Source organism: Desmodus rotundus, chromosome 12, assembly GCF_022682495.2.
Source record: "Desmodus rotundus isolate HL8 chromosome 12, HLdesRot8A.1, whole genome shotgun sequence".
NCBI lineage: Eukaryota > Metazoa > Chordata > Mammalia > Chiroptera > Phyllostomidae > Desmodus > Desmodus rotundus.
In genome coordinates, this window is record NC_071398.1 from 63,513,262 (window position 1) to 63,531,476 (window position 18,215).

Consider the following 18,215-nt stretch of genomic DNA (forward strand, 5'->3'; position numbering starts at 1 on the left):
AAGGCAGTGAGGGTCACGGAAAACGTCCTGAAAGAGCTCACGACTGGGACGGACACTGACAGACAGGACTAGGTGTTGCTTAAATAAAGATTGGAGGGCGAGGAAATGTTCTAGGCCAGAAATAAAAGCAGGTGTCAAGGCACAGAGGTGAGAGAGAGCCTGGTGTATTTGGGGACCTGCAAGTGGCTTGCTTTTGCCAGAACAGAGGGTGTTGGAGGGGCCGGTGAGCCATGACACGGAAGACAGGGACCTCTGGCCTCAGGCACATGGGGACAGTGGGGCGTTTCTGCAGTGGACCATCCAGGGGAGAGAACACGGCGCCCACGAATGATGACTCCATCAGTGTCCGCGGACGTCGAGTACCTTTAATCAGTGAAACTCCCTGAACTGATCGGATAAGAACGCATGCCCTGTCCTGACCCTCATTCCCATCCCGGCACCACCACCACTGACCTTTACACCACCACCTGGAAAAATGCAGTCATTCACCAGTAGGTCTGAGAGGAATAGGTCAATGGTTTTTGGACAAAAACGTGAGAATCCTGATTCCCAGATTTCCCAATCTCCTTTGCATTTGATGTTATCTGGACTTACAAGCAGCTCCAACCAGAAAGACTAAGAAACTCCGACAGCTGTTCACCTTACTCCGGACAGGCAGCACAACGCGGCTAGGATTTTATGTCTCCAATGGTTCCCAGCACAGTTCCTAACACAGAGGTGAAGCTGCCCAGGGCCTCAGTCCTCGCCCCGCTTTGCTTCACAGAGACCTGCATCACTAAGGTCTCAGGCTCCCACAGCAGCTCTGTTAAAAACAGGCAGCCGGTGTCATCCTGAGCACTGAGGTAGGCTTTCCAGGGCCGGGCCCCCGCCCTGCTCACTGCGATGGTCTGGATGTTCACGACTTGCAGGGCCATCTGGAGTGTGTCAGGAGGGACCACTCCCTGCCAAGGGAGCACCTGATGGTGGGCGACTTCGAGGCTAAGCCAAGCTTTCTCAAAAGTCTCAGCAGCAAGGTGGTGACTGGGGACTAGCATGAGGGCTCCGGAGTCGGGGAGTTCTTGTACCTTCTCCTTGTTCTCTTCAGGAATCAGGGGTCCTGCAAGAGTCAGGACGCTGGTGTCAGAGACGTTCTTCATTTACAGAAACTACATTTTTTTATCTAGATTTCCCGAAGTACACAATGTGACCTTTATCTTTGCATAAATGGCTCAGATGGCCTATGATGAACTTCTTTCTTGCTTACCAGCTCAGGCAACAGTCTGAGATTTAGCTAGGGCATTCTGCTTCCTACCAGTCACCACAAAAGGTAACAACTTTTTGTGATAAGATAGAAAGTAAGGACTATGTTACCTGATGCGGCAAAGGCTGCAGTGTTGGGCAGCTCGGGGCCACGACGCTCTGCCCCCTGGCATTTAGAGATGGTGGCCCAGCGGGCTTTGCCATATACTGGCACCAGGGTGTTGAAGTCTGAGGCCCAGCTATTCACAGGTCTTTCTGCCTGATCCTCCAAAAGTCCAAGAGAAGGGTCAGACTTCGGGCTACACAGGATCCGCTTAACTTCACCAACGCCAGCTAAAAGGAGGCGGTAATAGAAGAGACCTCGGTCCCGTACTGCCATATCCTTTTCTTCCTCTGAGGCAAGACAACAGATTGCGTTAATGAAAACCAGTCTCCTCCTACCCCTGTACCAACCAAAAGAGGAGGGAAAAATGAAGGACAGAGAAAACCCTAGGAAACATTAACATTTTCGTCTTGGGTCCCAGACGCGATTCAGGGAACAAGGAAAGCCGTGGGAATTTTTACTGCAGGTCAGGCAGGCGCTCGTCCCGTCTGGAGAACCTACCTATGCAGTAATACAACAGGCGTCCCAGCGTGTCCTGGCACTCGGCGGGGCGCGAGAGGAAAAGGCGCAGCAGTGCCGTGAGCAGCTCCATCTTCACAGCTGGAAACGTCTCTGACTTCACGTTCTCTACAAAGTCTTCCAGCACATAAGGAGCATTGGGCATCCGCTCCCCATGGACACCAAGCAGCCAAATGAGCGCCTGCTTCCCCTGGGGAATGAAGGAGTAAGAACGAGTGCTCAACTTCTGGTTGTCTAAAACACAGGAGATAGGACACAGTTACAGGTGTTGCTTTCATCCTAGTGTCAGCAAGGAAGTGTAGTTTTTTATTTATTTCAGCTTGCACTGTGTTGATCCCACCTCCTGCACTTCCTACATCAAACACAAACGAAATCCTACTGCACCAAAGGAGACTCGAGGCCTTTACAGTCTATGCTGACGTGGCAACAAGGCTTCCTCAGCTTTGGGGCCTCTGCCCCAATCTGGGGTTAAATGTTTCAGTGAGAGCTACTGAAAGACTTCTCTAAATTACTTCATGATTACAAAATAATCATGGTCGTTAACCTGGAGTGCAAATCAGCGTCATCTGCAAGGTTTCTTGGCAATATACGTGCCTAGCCCTGGCTGGTGTGGCTCAGTGGTCGAGTGCCAGCCTGTGAACCAAAGGGTGGTGGGTCTGATTCCCAGTCAGGGCACGTGCCTGGGTTGTGGGCCATGTCCCCAGTAGGGGGCATGCAAGAAGCAACCACAGGATATTCTCTCCCTCTTTCTCCCTTCCCCTCTCTAAATAATAAATAAGTAAAATCTTTAAAAATATACATATATGTGTGTGTGTCTCGGTCCCTCACTCCTGCATATTTAAGTCAGTGGAACTGGGGTGAAGCCTGGATATTTATAAAAATTCCACAAATGATTTTGACTTTCATTCCAGCTGAGAATCCCAAGATCTAAATTTGACTAAAGCTGTTTGAGAGAACAATGGAACCAAAGTATTTGTAATGAAAACCATAGACAGACCCCAATGTTTTCATACTTTATGTCCCATCTGCACTAAAAGAGACTCTGAGGTGCCAATCAATTCTCAGAATCCCCACGTCAGACACCAGGTGGAAAGAGCACGTAGAAGCACGTCAGAGCACGGGGGCCCACGCAGGGGCCCTCGGCCTTGAAGCCAAGGAGAAATGCTACCTCGCTGTCCTGAATGGTGTCCTCGCAGCCGGGCAGGGCCTGACACACGGCGTCCGTGCACTGCGGACACAGCCACACCAGGTCTCGGAAGGTCTGCACCACCGCTACAGCCAGGGTGGGGACACAAGGGCACGGGGTCAGAGCCGCCACGCAGAGAGACGCCGTAGGACAAGCCCTCTGTTCGGACTGGGTCTCAGGTGAGTTTCTTTAAGTGGGCGTTGCAGGGTGGTCAATGGTTATCTGAGAAATGTCTGATGTGGGCCATGATTTCTTAAGTGAATGTCGCTCTCAGCAGAGTGCGGGGGCGGGTGGGGGGGGGAGGAATGAGCGAACAGATGTGAAAGCCTCGCTAAGAAGGTGAAGCTGTATGCAAACATGGGGCGGGGTGTTGTTGAATGACACTCTGAGGACAGCATAAACGGAGCTGCCAGGGCTGGGCCTACGGTGAGCCAAGCCAGGGGCCGAGGGTGTGTGATTTAGAAAGACACGCAGGGTTAGCACTCGTGTGAACCGAGAGTGTGTGCCCCTTTAAATTTGTGTCTCCTCGGCACTTGGCTTGCCTCACCCCAGTCCCTGCCCTGGAAGCCACCACTTTCCTAATGAAGCCATCACAAAAAGTCAAGGAGGGGAAATAAGAGGCCAGGCTGTCCCAAGTGCCCTTCATCATCTACAGTACAGCCTGCGGCCCACGGCCACCTGAAGACCCTGGCCCGTTAGATCCCTAGAGACCATGCTTCTCTGAGGGCAACAGGTGATGCAAATGAAAAAAAAAAGTTTAAGCGTCTATGTTATGCAACAGTAAGTATTTTTTGAGCAACTACTCTAGGCCAGGCCAGCAACGAAAAAGCCCTAGAAAGGTAGCCAGTACCGGTGGTGATGTGCTCCTGCCGAAGGCCCAGCAGCTCTGTTAGGATCTGCACACACTGGTCTGTGTAGGTCCTGGCGACGCCCCCTGGGGACAAGGAGGGAAAGGAAGAAAATTGTTCAGTCACGTACTGGCACCTCATCCTAAAATAATTCTGCACCAGCCAAAGACAAAGGCAACCAGAGGTGCCTAAAAACATCACCCCTTGCTTGATGAAATGTGAACCGAAGTTTGCTATAAAGAGAAATTTGGTAAAGATGTACTTGTTTTTTGTGTTTTTCATAGACCAGTTGAAAACTGAATGTTCATGGAAAAAAAATTTCCCACAGACCAAGGCTGAAAACTCTCAGTAACAAAGAACTTTGTCTGGCAGGCTGGCGAGAGGCAGCAGCGTGGGCTGCGACACACCTGCACGGAACCTGACTGCTGGGAAGCCTCGACTGCAGCCTCCTGGCCGCAGGATTTCCACTCTCCGCCTGGTCCCTCTTCTCTGCCCCTGAAAACAGCCACATTTTATTCCCCGTGGGAGGGCTCCTTCTCCTCCTCCACGGGAAGCCCTCCAATGCTTAGCTCCCCAGCTGCTTTCATTCTGCGGGTTACTCTAGCTTTTAGATTCCAGACAGAGTAGCATGAAAAGGTCTGTAAGGTAGGATGTATTCGGTGTTGGTCCATACTCAGCGCAATACGTAGCCCACAAGAGCTGCTCCACAAAGGAGGGCGACTGCACACAGGACTTTGAGTCCGGGAAGCTGGGGCCCAGCCTCAGTTCAGGAGCCTTGTGACCTTGTGGCCATTCAACAACCTTTAGATGCCTGGGTTTCTTCATCTTTAAAACGAGGCTAATTACACTCGTCCACTTTCCCTGACTGCCTCGTAAGACAGTAGTAAGATGGTGACCAGGAAAGCAATTTGGATAGTAACAATGAAAGGCAATACAAATTTTAAGTATTACAATTTGGGTTTCCTGCGTTCCCTATCCTGAAAGATATGGCAATACCAGGGTTGACAAAAAAATCCTTCCTCCCCTCGTTCGTCATCATTGCCCCAATTCTTTGGTGCAAGGTGCTCTGTCCCTGAGGTAAGATTCCTTCCCTTTTGCTCCGTCTGGTTCCACAGCATTCTGGCTGGGTGGTGTAGGCTCTCAGAAAGGAGAAGCAGTGGGCACCTACCTATGGCAGAGATGGCCGCCTGCGCAAAGTCAGCAGACACGTCAGTGCAGTACCCTCGAAGCTCCTCCAGCACCTGCTGTACGTTCTCGTCGTTCACCAGCTCACACAGCACCTCCACCTTCTGGAGCTTGATGTAGTGCGGCTCCGAGTAGGAGCAGAAGAACTTCTTGTAGTGGCCACTAAAGTGGCCTGGCAAACTATGCAAGATCTGGCGCACATGACAGAGGGCCACGAAACAGAGCTCGCGGCTCTCCGAGGAACAGGCCGCCAGCAACGGTCCCTTGACTCGCACGAGCACATCCGTTTGTACGTGGGGGAATTTCTTTGCCAGGATCAGAAAGAGTTTGGTGGCTCCCATCACCACACTTGGGCTACTGCTCTTGAGAAAGCTGTCCAAGAGATTAAGAATGTCAAACAGTTCCTCCTCACTGCGGGGTTGGTAGCGTAGCAGGAAGTTCAGTACTTCGGCCTGACCCCACTGGTCCAGTTTGGGCATTCTATCCAAGAAAGAAAAGAAAAGTGCTATTTTAGCAACAAAATTAGGACCATCTCCATGCTACTGTCGTGCCACCTGTCATCTGTTTTCGTAACAAAGGGAGACTTCTTAAAAATAGGCTGTGCCATATCAAACTATTCTTTTTACGTACTCTTTAAGGTTTACACAAAATAGACTTTAAATTCTAAGACGAGTTTACAGTACAAATGCACACTTGTCTAACGCCAAAGACATAATCGTGACCACTTCACCCTAGATCCAGATCTCCTACATTTTAACCCAGCACACATGGCTTGTTTGGGGGACGTAATAACTGTAGAGGAGGACAGAACCTATCCCCACAGGACGTTTCTGCCGTATCACTGAAAGGACCTAAGGCAAGTGAAAGAAACTCTCTCCATGCAATATGAGGAAGTTAATAGTTATGATTAACTTTCTTTACTACCCCACAGAAGGTGTTCACGATCTCTCCTTAACTCAACCCACTGGTAAAACCCTCCTAGGACGTGGATCTCATCATAATAAAAAGAGCACAGAGGCCAGGCATCCAGACCGATTCAGGAGATGGTGGGCGATGGGCTTATTGATGACAACACCTCCTTCCTGTTTCAGAATTTCCTCTAGAGACCTCAGGCAGTTCACCACCACAATTGGGTCCTGGTCACGCAGCAAACTGTATAGTTCATTTACCAGGGCACCATCTAGAAAAGAGAACAGAGACCTCTGATAAAGAAGAAAAGCTTCAGAGTCACGGGAATAGAGCCACAGCGGGAGCTCCAGGTGGACAAAGCTGAGCTTCTCTGCTCCAAAAATCACAAAGGCAATACAAAGTCAAGGCCAAAAACGTGCCATCTCCACTCCATTCTAAGTAGCTAAGGCAAAGGATCTCCCCTGGGCCCCAAAGAAAGGGCTCCTGTAATCTCAGAAAATATCAAGCCTTGCCACCTACTTAAAGGGACATGCACAGAAACAGGGCCACATTATCACTTCCTACCAAAGCTACATAATCTTTCACAGTGTCACACATATAGTACAGGCACGAGTACGTATCGATCAGGAGGGGTTCCACTGACACTTACCCACTTCAGAGTCCCCATGAAGATTATGCATCTTGGCGCAGCCCAGGACCGCCACCCTCCTGACGTACGAAGCCTTATCCCGCAGACCGTTGAGAACCGGCTGTTGGATGTACTCCTGCACGCCAGGCATCCTAAGCAACACACCCTGGAATCAGCCAGCCCCCGGAATCCTACTTGGACAGAGCCGGCCCCTGTTCACTTAACAGAGGATTTAGGGGATGTCTGAATGTGTGCCGCTCAGATCATGAACTGGAGAAAGCTGCTGCCAAACTTAAAAGGCATATTTGACTTTTCATCTGGAATGATGCCGCACATGCAGCAAACACACACACACCCACACCCACGCTGCAACTGTTTAGAAATCTTCAACCCACACTAAGAACTAGCTCACCTAGAGTGAGGATGGAAAACTCCCTCTAATGAACCTGTGCGATGTAGGTTTGTAAGCCACAGCAAAGGCTGAAAAGGTTTCTTTTCAGCTTATAAGATTGTTTTCCCCAGGATGAAGGAGCTCAAATAAATGATCATCGAAAGCCTGCCCTTTGACCTCCTGAATTCACGGGCCTCTGAGAAGCAGGCAGGGGACAGAGTGCTCACCTGAGGCTACACATGCTCCGCAGCGCCAGCCCTCGCACCATCGGGTTGGGGTCCGAGCAGTCTTTGCACAGTGTGTTGATGGCCAGGAGAGCCAGATCTGGCTTCAGCGGGGCGTACGTGCACATGTAGTGATACACCAGCTTCTTCTGAACAACATCGACGGTGGCACTGGCCTTCACCATTTCCATGAACACACCAGACACGTCCGCACCTTGAGTCATGTGCCTGAAACCAGCCCACACAGCAGGAAGAAGTACAGCACGTAATCCCCAACCTACCGTGGGTGGTTTTCTATACCTGCCCTGGTTACCAACTGGATTGTGATCTCTGAAGGGGAAGCAACCGGGCCCCCTTGTCTCTTACGTCACACCAGCGGCCTGCAATATGTCATCTTCTATTCATCCAACCAACACTTACTGAACTCCTAGTACACTCCACTTCAGCTTTTACACACCAGGAAACCGCTCTGGGGGACACAATCTCGAAGAAGGTATGGTCTCCTAGCTTTAGCAACTCAAAGATGACTGAGGAGCCAGGCAAGAGCACCACTAACTGCAGCACCACAGATAGAGGTCCACTACTGCCAGAAAATCACAAAACCTTTCCCCAGAGGAAGTAACAGCTGAACAAACAGGGCTCACCAGGCAGGTGTGTGGGTAAGTAATGGCACACGCCACGTGGCATGTAGACGTGAGCAAGAACGGTACATTCTTTTGAGTCTACAGGTAGCGTGAGCCCGGTGTTCCTTGGGTGCTATGATAAAAAAAGAGTTTGGACTTTATTCTGTAGGCCGCCATTTCTCAGTCTATGGTCTCCTACAGGAATCAGAGGGGATATGTGTTTAAAATGCAGATTCCTGGGTTCCATTTTCCACCTTACTCAAATCACAAAGACTAGATTGGAGGAAAAACCTACATTTTGTTAAAGCACCCCACGGGACTTTTGTTCATACTAAAGTTTGTGATCCACAGCTATGGGCAAGGCGTACATGTTCAAATTCGTATGTTGGAAAAATCATTCCGCCTGAAATGAGGGGGCAAGAGGACCCGCTAGTATGTTCCTGCGATTGCTTTGAGAATGAAACCAGAACAGCAATACCATTTTCCTTTTTAAAAGGATGGCTATTTAGAACTCTGAACCCATCTGACGTGAGAAGCGAAGATCAAGCGTCGTGAAGATTGGCTCCCTGGCTTGGTCAGCGGGGTAGCGACATTCTTCAACACACAGATATGCGGGAGAGCAGGTTTGGGGAGGGGAAAGGAGGTTAGGTGCTACTTTGCACGTCTTTGAAGAAGCGACCCGGGGGAAATGCCACGCAGGCGGAGATAAGAACGGTCTGTCCTAGGTTTGATACAGGTCTGGGAGTCAGTAGTTTCGATTAAAGACATGGATGAAACCAGCCAGCTGAATAAATGAGGTAAAAAACAAGGCTCCCGGGAGAAGGCCGAGAGGGCACTCCAGAGAAGCCGGAAGCCCAAATCCCAGCGCGGCCAGGCGCAGTTGCCCTGCGCGCGGCGGCCGGCCCGCGGGGCCCGGGGTGGGGGGGCGAGCGCGCAGGCTGATACCTAATCACTCGCTGGATCACATTCCGGTAGCGCAGCCTGTCGGCCTGAATGTGAGGGTTACACAGAGCCTTCTTCAGCTCCTTCACCACGTCCTCGGAGCCGAGGTACGGCATCTTCCCGAACGCTCCCGGGGCGGCTCCCACAGCCGCGACGTGGGAACCTGGGTAAAGCAAGTGCCAGGGAAACGACCAGAAGCGGGGTGCCGCCGCGGCCGCGGCCTCCGCACGGCCCGGTACGCTCGACCTTCGACCCGCTCAGCGCCCAGCGGGCCCCGCCCCCCACCGCCGCCGCCGCCGCCGGCCCGGGGGTTCCTTCCCGAGACTCGCCGGCCGGCTCGCCCCGCCCTCCGCGCTTCCCTCTACCTTTAGGCCCCCGGCGGGATTGCCAGTCCCGCGGGCCCGTGGTCCGCAGACCCCACCCTCTCCCTCTGGAGCCGCCCGTCTGGCGCCTCCACGCGGTTGCTGCCACAGTAGGCCCTATCGCGCTTTCTGCGGAAGTCCCGCCTCCTCCTCCAGAGGCCGCGCAGAGCAGCTGCCACGCACGCTCCCCGCGCCGAGCGCCGAGCGGAGCCCCGGCTCTGACCTTAGGGCGCCCTTCCCCCAGCCTCTCAACCCCGAGCGCGGCCCGCGGCTCCGTGCATTGGCGCGGCGGCGGGGAATCGGAAATCGGCTACCTCGGCCTGTCTCCGCCCAGCAGCGCGCGCTTTGAGTGTAGGGCTCCCGCGCGCGGGTGGCAATTGACGCGCCGCGCGCGGGTGCGAGTGACGCCCCGCAGGGCGGTTTCCGCAGTGTGCGAGTCCGCTTCTGGACTCCCGCAGCGCCGTCACTTCCTTCCCTTTTCCTGCCCGCTCTCGTAACTCAGTCCGCGTCGGGACTGGCTGTTTTGGCCCCGTCCTGGCCCCGGCGTGCCTTTTTCCGGGGCCGTTGTAGGAGGCTCACCCAGAGCCCCGGTTCCATGAGGAGCCCATTGGTGACTCCAGCCCAGCCACCATGAATGGGGCCCTGATCCCGCACACGCCCATCGCCGTGGACTTCTGGAGCCTGCGCCGGGCGGGTTCCGCACGGCTCTTTTTCCTGTCCCACATGCACTCGGACCACACCGTGGGGCTGTCGAGCACCTGGGCGCGGCCCCTCTACTGCTCCCCAATCACGGCTCTCCTCCTGCACCGTCACCTGCAGGTACCGGGAGCTGGAGTCGGGCTCCGAGCGCTGGTCCTGGCGTCTGGGTGGGACTTCAGGTGTATGGCAGCCGTGAAGTCACAGCGTAGAGGCCAGGAGGACTGGTTGCTGCAAGCGCGGGAGTTGTTTGAACCCAGAAATGCATCTCTAGCCGAAACAGGAGTGTGGCTTCCACCTGGCACACTTGGGAATGTATCCGCTATACGTTGGGGAGACCTTTTAGTCCAACCAAGGAAGCTGTACCTGCCTTTTCACAAGAGCTAGGCTAATGTTTCCCCAGCTTGCCGCATCGTAATGTGCCGGCTAGATCCGCAGATTCTCCACCACTTCCCTTTGCTCCCCCATCTGGTTCAGGACATACAGCCGGCCGGCGCAGGTCCTGGAAATCGGGTGGGAATTTTTTTGAAACAGGTGCCCCCAAGGGATTGTGATCAGGAAAGTTTGAGCATCGCTGACTAGACTGTTTTCCGGGCTCTTAATGTAGAATTGTACAGAGGGGGCGGGTGGCGACTGGGAGAGGGAAGAGGGCATTGTTTGGGGATCCACATTACAGCTTCTGCTCCGGGGTGGCTCGGTCTTTGGTCAGCTTTCCCTGATTCGTGAAAGGAAGAGCTTCCGGTCCAGGGCGTGGACTCTGTGTTCACTATGGTATGACCAACTGTTTCGTCAGGTGTCTAAGCAGTGGATCCGAGCCCTGGAGGTTGGCCAGAGCCATGTCCTGCCTCTAGATGAACTTGGGAGAGAGACCATGACTGTAACCTTGATGGATGCCAATCACTGCCCTGGCTCTGTTATGTTTCTCTTTGAAGGCTACTTTGGAACCATCCTCTACACAGGTGGGCCTCCCCAGGGGTCCCTCCTGCCTTTTCAGCCTAGACACTACTCTCTTGAGCAGCCTTAACTTATAACAGAAGTCTGGAGGCCTCCTAGCTTCATCTCATATGAGCACCAGCCCTTTCTTAACCGATTTCTCACACTTTAAGGGTCCAAGCCTGGTAATGGAGCAGGATAGAGGCATTTCCACAAGGAAGCTCTACTATGCCTATTAGTTCAGTGCCAGACTCCAGGACAGTTTTCCGCAGGCCAGTAGGCACATGCCCATTTGTTGTTGCAGGCGGGAGATTCGGCTCCTATCTTTTGTCTCTTTGCCCCTAGGTGACTTTCGGTATACACCGTCCATGCTAAAGGAGCCAGCCCTGAGCCTGGGGAAGCAGATCCATACCTTATACCTCGACAACACCAACTGTAACCCAGAGCTGGTTCTTCCCTCCCAACAAGAAGCGGCCTGCCAGATTGTCGAGCTCATTCGAAAGCATCCACAGCACAATGTAAAGATCGGTGAGTGGTTTCCTTTCCTTTTTCTCTCACCCGTAGGTAGTGCAACTAGGTTCTTCACGGGTGTCTCCCATCTTTCAAGTCTTTGTGCAGGAGATCTCCCCTTCCACATGAAACCTACCGTGACCATCTTATTTAAACTTGCTGTCTGCCCGCCATCCCTACTCCCACATCGCCAACTCTTGATTGATCTCCTACCAATCTGACTGTTTCATTTTTTCATAGCTCTCATTACCTTCCACTGTACCCTATGTTTTAATATGCTGTTACTTTTTGTTTACTGTCTGTCCTCCACTTCCCTTGCCCTTACCCCCACATAAACTCCTTGAGAGCGTGGATGAACGTGGGAGGAAGTCTTGCGTGTTTGTGGGACAGAGAATCAGCAGCCAATGTGACAGGCGCACAATGCAGGAGGAGACTGGAAAGGCCGGAGGGGCAGAAGTGCTTGTGAAAGACGTTTTGAACTTTATCCTAAAGGCAACCGTAGCTCTTAGGACAAAAAACTTTGTTTCAAGTAGGAGAAGAACAATATTGCAATCATCACCTTATGGTGGATTCCATAATTTATATACTTACTATATTTAGTTTTTATTAGATAATTAGATATTAGTCTCCCTCTGCTAGACTGTAAGTTCCAGAATGGCAGGGCTCTTTGTTTTAATTATGGATATGCCCCTAATACATGATGAGGCATTTCATAAATATCTGTTGTATGAGTGAGTGAAATGTATCAATATGTAGATATTCCAGTGAGTGTTGTGCTGAAAATTAGATACAGTGAGAAGCCACCTGTATGTTTGTTCTGATGTTTTCCACAAGAGCACACCATATTTTGGGGACTCTTCTATTGGAATTGCCTTTTGCGATAGTTTATGAAAGACCACTTTTGTTTTAAAAAAAGGTAATAGGCTTAGTTCTAAATGACTTTTTTTGACTGTTTCCAAAATTATAATAAATCCACAAAAGGGAAAAGATTTGCCACCATGGCAAATGCTATAAAAGGATGTGCCCCAACTTTGAAAGGAGTTTCAGGGCGGGGTCAAACGGAGGCGTGGGAAACATTGGGGACCTGCCAGGATGACTCCCACGTGCGTGGAGGGATGGCCCTTTCTCGCAGGATTGCTTGACTGCTCGTGAAGAACTGTCAGTCCTACTGTTCTCAGACTTTTCAATGCAGATTTCCCAGAGGAGCACAGCTCACTAGGACGGTCTGTAGGAGGGCTGGCTTCGTTTTGCAAATATATAATAAGCGCCTACTATGTGCCAGCCATTCAGATAAGCAGTGGGATGGAAAGATGAATAATATTAGGGCTTACAGTCTAGCAGTAAAGGACCTAAAAAAGGTTTAAAAAGTTGGGAGGACAGGGAGAGAGAAAAGAAAATCAGCTACATTTGTGCCTAAAGAGTGAAGATTGCAACCGTAGGAATAATGTGAATGTAAAAACGTAAGTTCTCTAAAGGAGTTCACACAGAGTCTGGTTGTGGATTTGAAATACATCTCCAGAAAGGGCCTGAGAACAGCCACTGAACATGCCTCTCACGTCTCACTGCAGCCAGCACTCACCCACAGGCCTCCATTTTTCCAGGGTCAATACTTTCTCGCCGGGACTCCTGCTTTCAGCGTCCCCTCCGGGCCACTGAGTCACACTGCCGGGTTTTTTTAGCGAAAGCCCAGCCTGCTCTGATCATACTGTTCCTGCGGAGAGAATGAGCCGTTTTCCCTCCTCATGCGCTGCAGTGGCTTCCTTTCACTTACAGAAGGAAGTGTGAGTTCCTTAGCAGTACACACAGTGCTGTGTATGGCCCTTGTTTACCTCCCTAGGGTCACTTCTTATTTATTTAACATTTTTTTATTTATATATTTTTTCACTTTTTAGAGAGAGGGGAAGGGAGGGAGAAAGAGAGGGAGAGAAACATCAACTGGTTCCTGCACCGCCTCCCTCCCCGCACACGCCCCAATCAGGGGATGAATCAGCAATCCAAGCCTGTGCCCTGACTGTGAATTGAACCAGCCACCTTGAACTTTGCAGGACGAAGCCCAACCGAGCCACACCAATTAGGGTGTGTCACTTCCTAGAATTTACTGGGTGACATTGGTTAATTACATATAAGTTTCAGGTGTACAATTCTATTGTACATCATCTGTGTGTTGCATTGTGTGCTCACCACCCAAAGTCTCGTCTCCCTCCATTCACCAAATTCAGGGGAGGGCAAAAGTAGGTTTACAATTGTGAGTACGCACTATTTCTTCATTAATTATTGTATTTATTTGTTCTGCAACTGTAAACCTACTTTTCTCCATCCCTGTATTTGACACCCTTTACTCTCTTCTTCCTCCCCCAATGCACCCTACCCCTTTGGTAACCCCCTTTCTGTTGTCTGCATCTATGAGTTCATTTGTTTTGTTTGTTCACTCATTGCTTTCTGTTTTATATCCCGCATATGAGTGTTTTTTTCCATCCGACTTCTTTCCCTTAGCATGTCATCCCCTGGATTCATCCGTGTTGTCGCATATGGCTGTATTTCGCCTGGTCTTGTGGTTAAGTAGTATTCCATTGTATAAATGCACCACATCTTCTTTATCTAATCATCCAATAGAAGTCGAGTGTCATTTCTTACCAGTTCCTTCTTTGTACTATAGGAGCACCAGCCCCTTTACAATGTTCTCTGCCATTCCCTTCCCTTGCCAGATTAGCTTGGACTCATCCTTTAACACTCGGCTCAGTCATCATTTTCAGGATACTTTTTCTAACTTCATCAACGGATAAATTCTTTTCTATGTCCTCATAATACTGTGTGCATGCCCCTGGCATTGCCCTTAACCACGTGGTTTACGGTTCCCACCGAGATTACTCTCCTAGAGGACTGAGACTTTTTGTTGTCACAGTGTCTGTCCCTTGGTAGGTGCTTTCCTTTGTTGAACTGAATGACTGAGTGAATTCTGTGCTAACTTCTCTGTTTACCCCATTTTCCATATCCCTCAGCTCACGTGCCGTGCCATCCCTGATGTATTCTGATTGCCCGGTTCGTGTTGAACATTTGGTTCATCTTCATTCTCTTCCTTCTCTTACTTTCCCCAACCCCATTACCACTATTCAGGACTCTATAACCTGGGGAAAGAGTCCCTGCTGGAGCAGCTGGCGCTGGAATTTCAGACCTGGGTGGTCCTGAGTCCTCGGCGCCTGGAGTTGGTGCAGCTGTTGGGCCTGGCAGACGTGTTCACAGTGGAGAAGGAGGCTGGCCGCATCCATGCCGTGGACCACATGGAGGTCTGCCGTTCCGCCATGCTGCATTGGAACCAGACCCACCCTACTATTGCAGTCCTTCCCACAAGCCGGAAAATCCCCCGCGCCCACCCCGATATCCACGTCATCCCTTACTCCGACCATTCCTCCTACTCGGAGCTTCGTGCCTTTGTCGCAGCTCTGAAGCCTTGCCAGGTGGTGCCCATTGTCAGGCGACAGCCCTACCAGGACTACTTTCAGGACATCCTGAGCCCCAGGCTCTCCATGCCCCCAATTCCAGACTCCGTGCAGCAATACATGAGTTCCTCCTCTAGAAAACCCAGTGTTCTGTGCCTGTTAGGAAGGAGGCTCAAGAGGCCAAGAACCCAGGGTGTCATGTTTGAATCTCTTGAGGAAAAGGCTGATCAATTTCAAGCTGACAGGGACTCAAAGGAGGCCAAGAACAAGAACCTTTCTGGGAACCTTGAGAAGCCGCCCTCCCACCATCCTTTGCAGATTAAGAAGCCGTTGTTCCCAGACTTCTGCAGCAAAGAGTGGGGTGGGGCAGTCCCTTTCTCTGAGTCCCAGAAGAGGGTGACCGTACTGACTGCCCCCTTGGGTTTTTCAGTTCATTTAAGGTCCACAGATGAGGAATTCATCTCTCCGGAAACTGGGGAGGAAATTGGTGTAGGGCCCCACTTGGTCCCCAGGGGAGACAGTGATGGCTCAGCAGCCTCTGGGACCCAGCACGTGAGGGGGGGCCATAATACACCCCCATCGCACAGCAGTAAGGCTCTCCCTCCTCCGGATTCTGAGTTTGGCAGCCTGACACTAAAATACCTCCTGACTCCAGTGAACTTTTTCCAGGAGAGGTTCTCTTCCAGGGGCTTTGACCAGCAAGTGGAAGAATACCACAAATCCTTGCTAAGTCCAGATAGAGGAGAGTATAACCTTGTTTGATCCTGCACTACAGTTTGAAAGATAGTGGATGATGGCTGGTGGGAGTTTGTTTAGGGCCTTTCCTGCCTTCCCAGGATCCTTTTGGGCTCACCTTGGAGCAGCACTAATTCAAGTGTGTTCACTGGAAGCCTAATGCCTACAGCCTCTTCAGTTTATGGTTGACTGTTTGAAAACCATTTTCATTAAAACCCCTTCACAGTATAAGTCCATGGTTAGGTTCTAAGGAGGCCTGCATAACCATCTGTTTACATTTCTTTAATACAGTATTTCTCCAACGTTTTAGAACATGCAGTCCTCTTAGGTGGCTGCAGAAAGACTTAAAGAGTCTGCATAAAAGGCCCAGGTTGCCCTGGCTGGTGTGGCTCACTGGATTGAGTGCAGGACTGCGAGGCAAAGGGTCACTAGTTCGATTCCTAGTCAGGGCCCATGCCTGTGTTGTGGGCCAGGTTCCCAGTGGGGGCACTTTAGAGGTGACTACACATTGATGTTTTCTCTCCCTCTCTCCTTCCCTTCCCCTTTCTCTAAAAATAAATTTAAAAAATCTTTTTTAAAAAGGCCCAGGTTATTCCCATTGTTATTTTGTATGCATCGTGCCATTCTCCTTGCCCCCTCCTACCTTTTCCTAGGCAAAGGTCCCTAGGTAGTTCTTTATTTAATTAGGAGTTGTGCTGGAGATTAAAGTGGTGATCCAGGCAGCACATTCCAGTCACGAATGTCACTGACTTGCTATGACCCCGTCCAAGCGACTTCCTGTCCCTGCCACCGAGAGGGAACAGGAAGTGATGACGAGCCCTGGAACAGTGGAGAAAAATTCCATCTTTGCCTCCCTGAGAGTTTGCAGTTGGTGTCACTGGGGACCTACCTGGAACAGGGCCAGCTGGGGGATTGGGCACCCCTCACCAAGGCAGTACCTGGGACCAGGCTTAGGGCTTAGGGTACGAGGGGCCTCCCAGCTGCCTGGAGGCCCTAACTTTGAAATAAAGTTGCAAAAGATCAAATGGGCTGCCAGATATTCCTGATTGTGCACATAGCTGGGATATTTACTGCCCGCCCCCTGCCCCCACGCCCTCTGGTTGAGCAGGGAGCCAGAGCGCACAGCCTGTTTGTTTCAGTATCCAGGGCAGAGACCAAGGAGCCAGCTGGTGGAGGGGGTGGGGGCCTGCAGTCTTGCCCTGTCCTTCTGCTCCTGGCCTGACAAAATGCCAAGCCAATAAGCAGGACAGCAGATATCCGGCTCAGAGAGGGCACAGGCATGTAGAGCTGGGCATGTGGATAAAAACTGCTTCAGAAGGGCTCCTCAAGCCTTCATGATGAAGCCTCTGTTTCTCCCCCCGGGGAAAAACAGTTGTATCCTTTGGGAGGAAGATATGAAGAGTTTAGGAACCATTCTAGGGCCATGCTCCTGGGCAAGCTGTCCACAGCTGTGTGTTGACAGTGACCTTCCCTGGAAGCCTCCCTCGGGCCCACTGGGAGCCGCAGCCGGTGGGCCTGCGGGACTGCAGGAAACAGGCCTTGTCCTGGGCCGGAGTCCAGGGCACCCTGGGCCCACAGACCACGTTAGACAGCAGAGCCTCTGTTCCCTGGCTGCCGAGCAGACCGAGATACCCACCTCTGCTGGTGGCTGTGGAGGGCAGATAATTGGGGAAATTCCTAGCTCACTGCCTACCACGTGATGGGTGTTTTGAAGTACTGGGTCTCTTAGCCTCTGGTTCTTTAAAAAATTTATATCTAAAATAAGTAACTTGGGGAATCATATGAAAATATAAAGAAAAACTAAAATTCCTTCAGGTAGAGCAATTGTTTTAGCCCTTTTCTGCACACGTAAATGTATTAAATATATAATTTTTTTTAATTGGGGTAATATTCCTGGTAATATATATAAAACTACATATAGTTTTATATTCTGCAGGTTACTTAGTATCTTCAGAATTTCCTTGCATTATTAAATATTCAAAATGTATTTTAATAGTATATTAAATACTTTAATAGTATGATGCCCTATCATATGGGTGCATCTTAAATCATTTCCATAATATTCAAAATGTTCTGTGTCCTTTTCCACAACTGTACATATCACAGTGACCATCCTTGTCATATATCATGGAATTAAAAAAAAAACTTTTAATTTTATTGATTTTTAGAGAGGGAGGGAGAGAAAGAAACATCGATTTGTTGTTCCACTCATTGATTGATTCCTGTATGTGCCCTGACTGGGGATCAAACCCACAACCTTGGCATATCAGGACGATGCTCTAACCGCTTAGCTACCCGGCCAGGGCTCATGGTACTTTGTTTATTAAATTACTGAAAGTGGAATTACATTTAAAGTTCTTGATGTACATTGTGGCCTTGCCCTCCAGAAGGGTTTTCTTACCATCCTTTCTGCAGAAGAGGCTAGCATTAAAATACCTTGAGGGCTCATCAAGTTCAAATGCTGTTATTAGAATGGTACATGTAAACACTTGGAAACTCATAGTCTGTGTTAATAAAGATTCACTAAGAGGTGTGGGCAAGGCTTAGCCAGGCTTCCTCTAGGAGCTTCTAGCTGTCTCACTTCTACTCTACGAAGGTGTCTGGGAGAGATAAGGTAGTCTTCAGTACGAGGGCCCCCAGGGTGGCTTTATCTCCTAGCAACAAGGGGACCTGTCTACTCTTGTGACATGCTGTGTCACCCATTTTCCTTGAAGGGGGATCTGTAGGAATTCAAGTGGAGGAGTA

The 18,215-nt window shown here is 50.6% G+C and overlaps 2 protein-coding genes across 7 annotated transcripts; one reads left to right on the forward strand and one right to left on the reverse strand.

Annotated features, from left to right (window-relative positions):
• Window positions 1–662: 662 nt before the first annotated feature.
• AP4B1 (adaptor related protein complex 4 subunit beta 1) lies at window positions 663–9,577 on the reverse strand. 3 transcript variants are annotated; one of them, XM_045203478.2, is made up of 11 exons: window positions 9,474–9,577; window positions 8,801–8,960; window positions 7,236–7,460; window positions 6,639–6,769; window positions 6,113–6,260; window positions 5,064–5,560; window positions 3,898–3,981; window positions 3,030–3,133; window positions 1,844–2,051; window positions 1,351–1,632; window positions 663–1,096 (listed from the first exon to the last, which is right to left on the reverse strand). In XM_045203478.2, exons 2-11 carry the CDS (start codon window positions 8,911–8,913, stop codon window positions 669–671), a joined length of 2,220 nt encoding a protein of 739 aa, XP_045059413.1. In that variant the 5' UTR covers window positions 8,914–8,960; window positions 9,474–9,577; the 3' UTR covers window positions 663–668. The 3 variants fall into 3 exon arrangements, with proteins under 3 accessions (XP_045059413.1, XP_045059414.1, XP_024426184.1); XM_045203479.3 differs by lacking the exon at window positions 9,474–9,577 and adding an exon at window positions 9,383–9,468; XM_024570416.3 differs by lacking the exon at window positions 9,474–9,577 and adding an exon at window positions 9,163–9,374.
• On the forward strand, window positions 8,535–17,295 carry DCLRE1B (DNA cross-link repair 1B). Of its 4 annotated transcripts, none has more exons than XM_045203481.2 (4): window positions 8,535–8,652; window positions 10,649–10,814; window positions 11,134–11,316; window positions 14,413–17,295. In XM_045203481.2, exons 2-4 carry the CDS (start codon window positions 10,727–10,729, stop codon window positions 15,495–15,497), a joined length of 1,356 nt encoding a protein of 451 aa, XP_045059416.2. In that variant the 5' UTR covers window positions 8,535–8,652; window positions 10,649–10,726; the 3' UTR covers window positions 15,498–17,295. The 4 variants fall into 4 exon arrangements, with proteins under 4 accessions (XP_045059416.2, XP_024426185.2, XP_045059417.2 ...); XM_024570417.4 differs by lacking the exon at window positions 8,535–8,652 and adding an exon at window positions 9,790–9,978; XM_045203480.2 differs by lacking the exon at window positions 8,535–8,652 and adding an exon at window positions 10,020–10,140.
• The last annotated feature ends 920 nt before the right edge of the window (window positions 17,296–18,215 follow it).

What these genes read in the sequence shown, in the direction of transcription:
- AP4B1 (XM_045203478.2), bottom strand. Translation starts at nt 8,913, where the DNA reads ATGCCGTACCTCGGCTCCGAGGACGTGGTGAAGGAGCTGAAGAAGGCT. An exon ending in TCATGGGGACTCTGAAGTGG is followed by an intron (nt 6,261 to 6,638) that starts GTAAGTGTCAGT and finishes TCTCTTTTCTAG; the next exon opens with ATGGTGCCCTGGTAAATGAA. An exon ending in TGCAGCCTTTGCCGCATCAG is followed by an intron (nt 1,097 to 1,350) that starts GTAACATAGTCC and finishes TGACTCTTGCAG; the next exon opens with GACCCCTGATTCCTGAAGAG.
- DCLRE1B (XM_024570417.4), top strand. Translation starts at nt 9,790, where the DNA reads ATGAATGGGGCCCTGATCCCGCACACGCCCATCGCCGTGGACTTCTGG. An exon ending in TGGAACCATCCTCTACACAG is followed by an intron (nt 10,815 to 11,133) that starts GTGGGCCTCCCC and finishes CTTTGCCCCTAG; the next exon opens with GTGACTTTCGGTATACACCG. An exon ending in ACAGCACAATGTAAAGATCG is followed by an intron (nt 11,317 to 14,412) that starts GTGAGTGGTTTC and finishes ACCACTATTCAG; the next exon opens with GACTCTATAACCTGGGGAAA.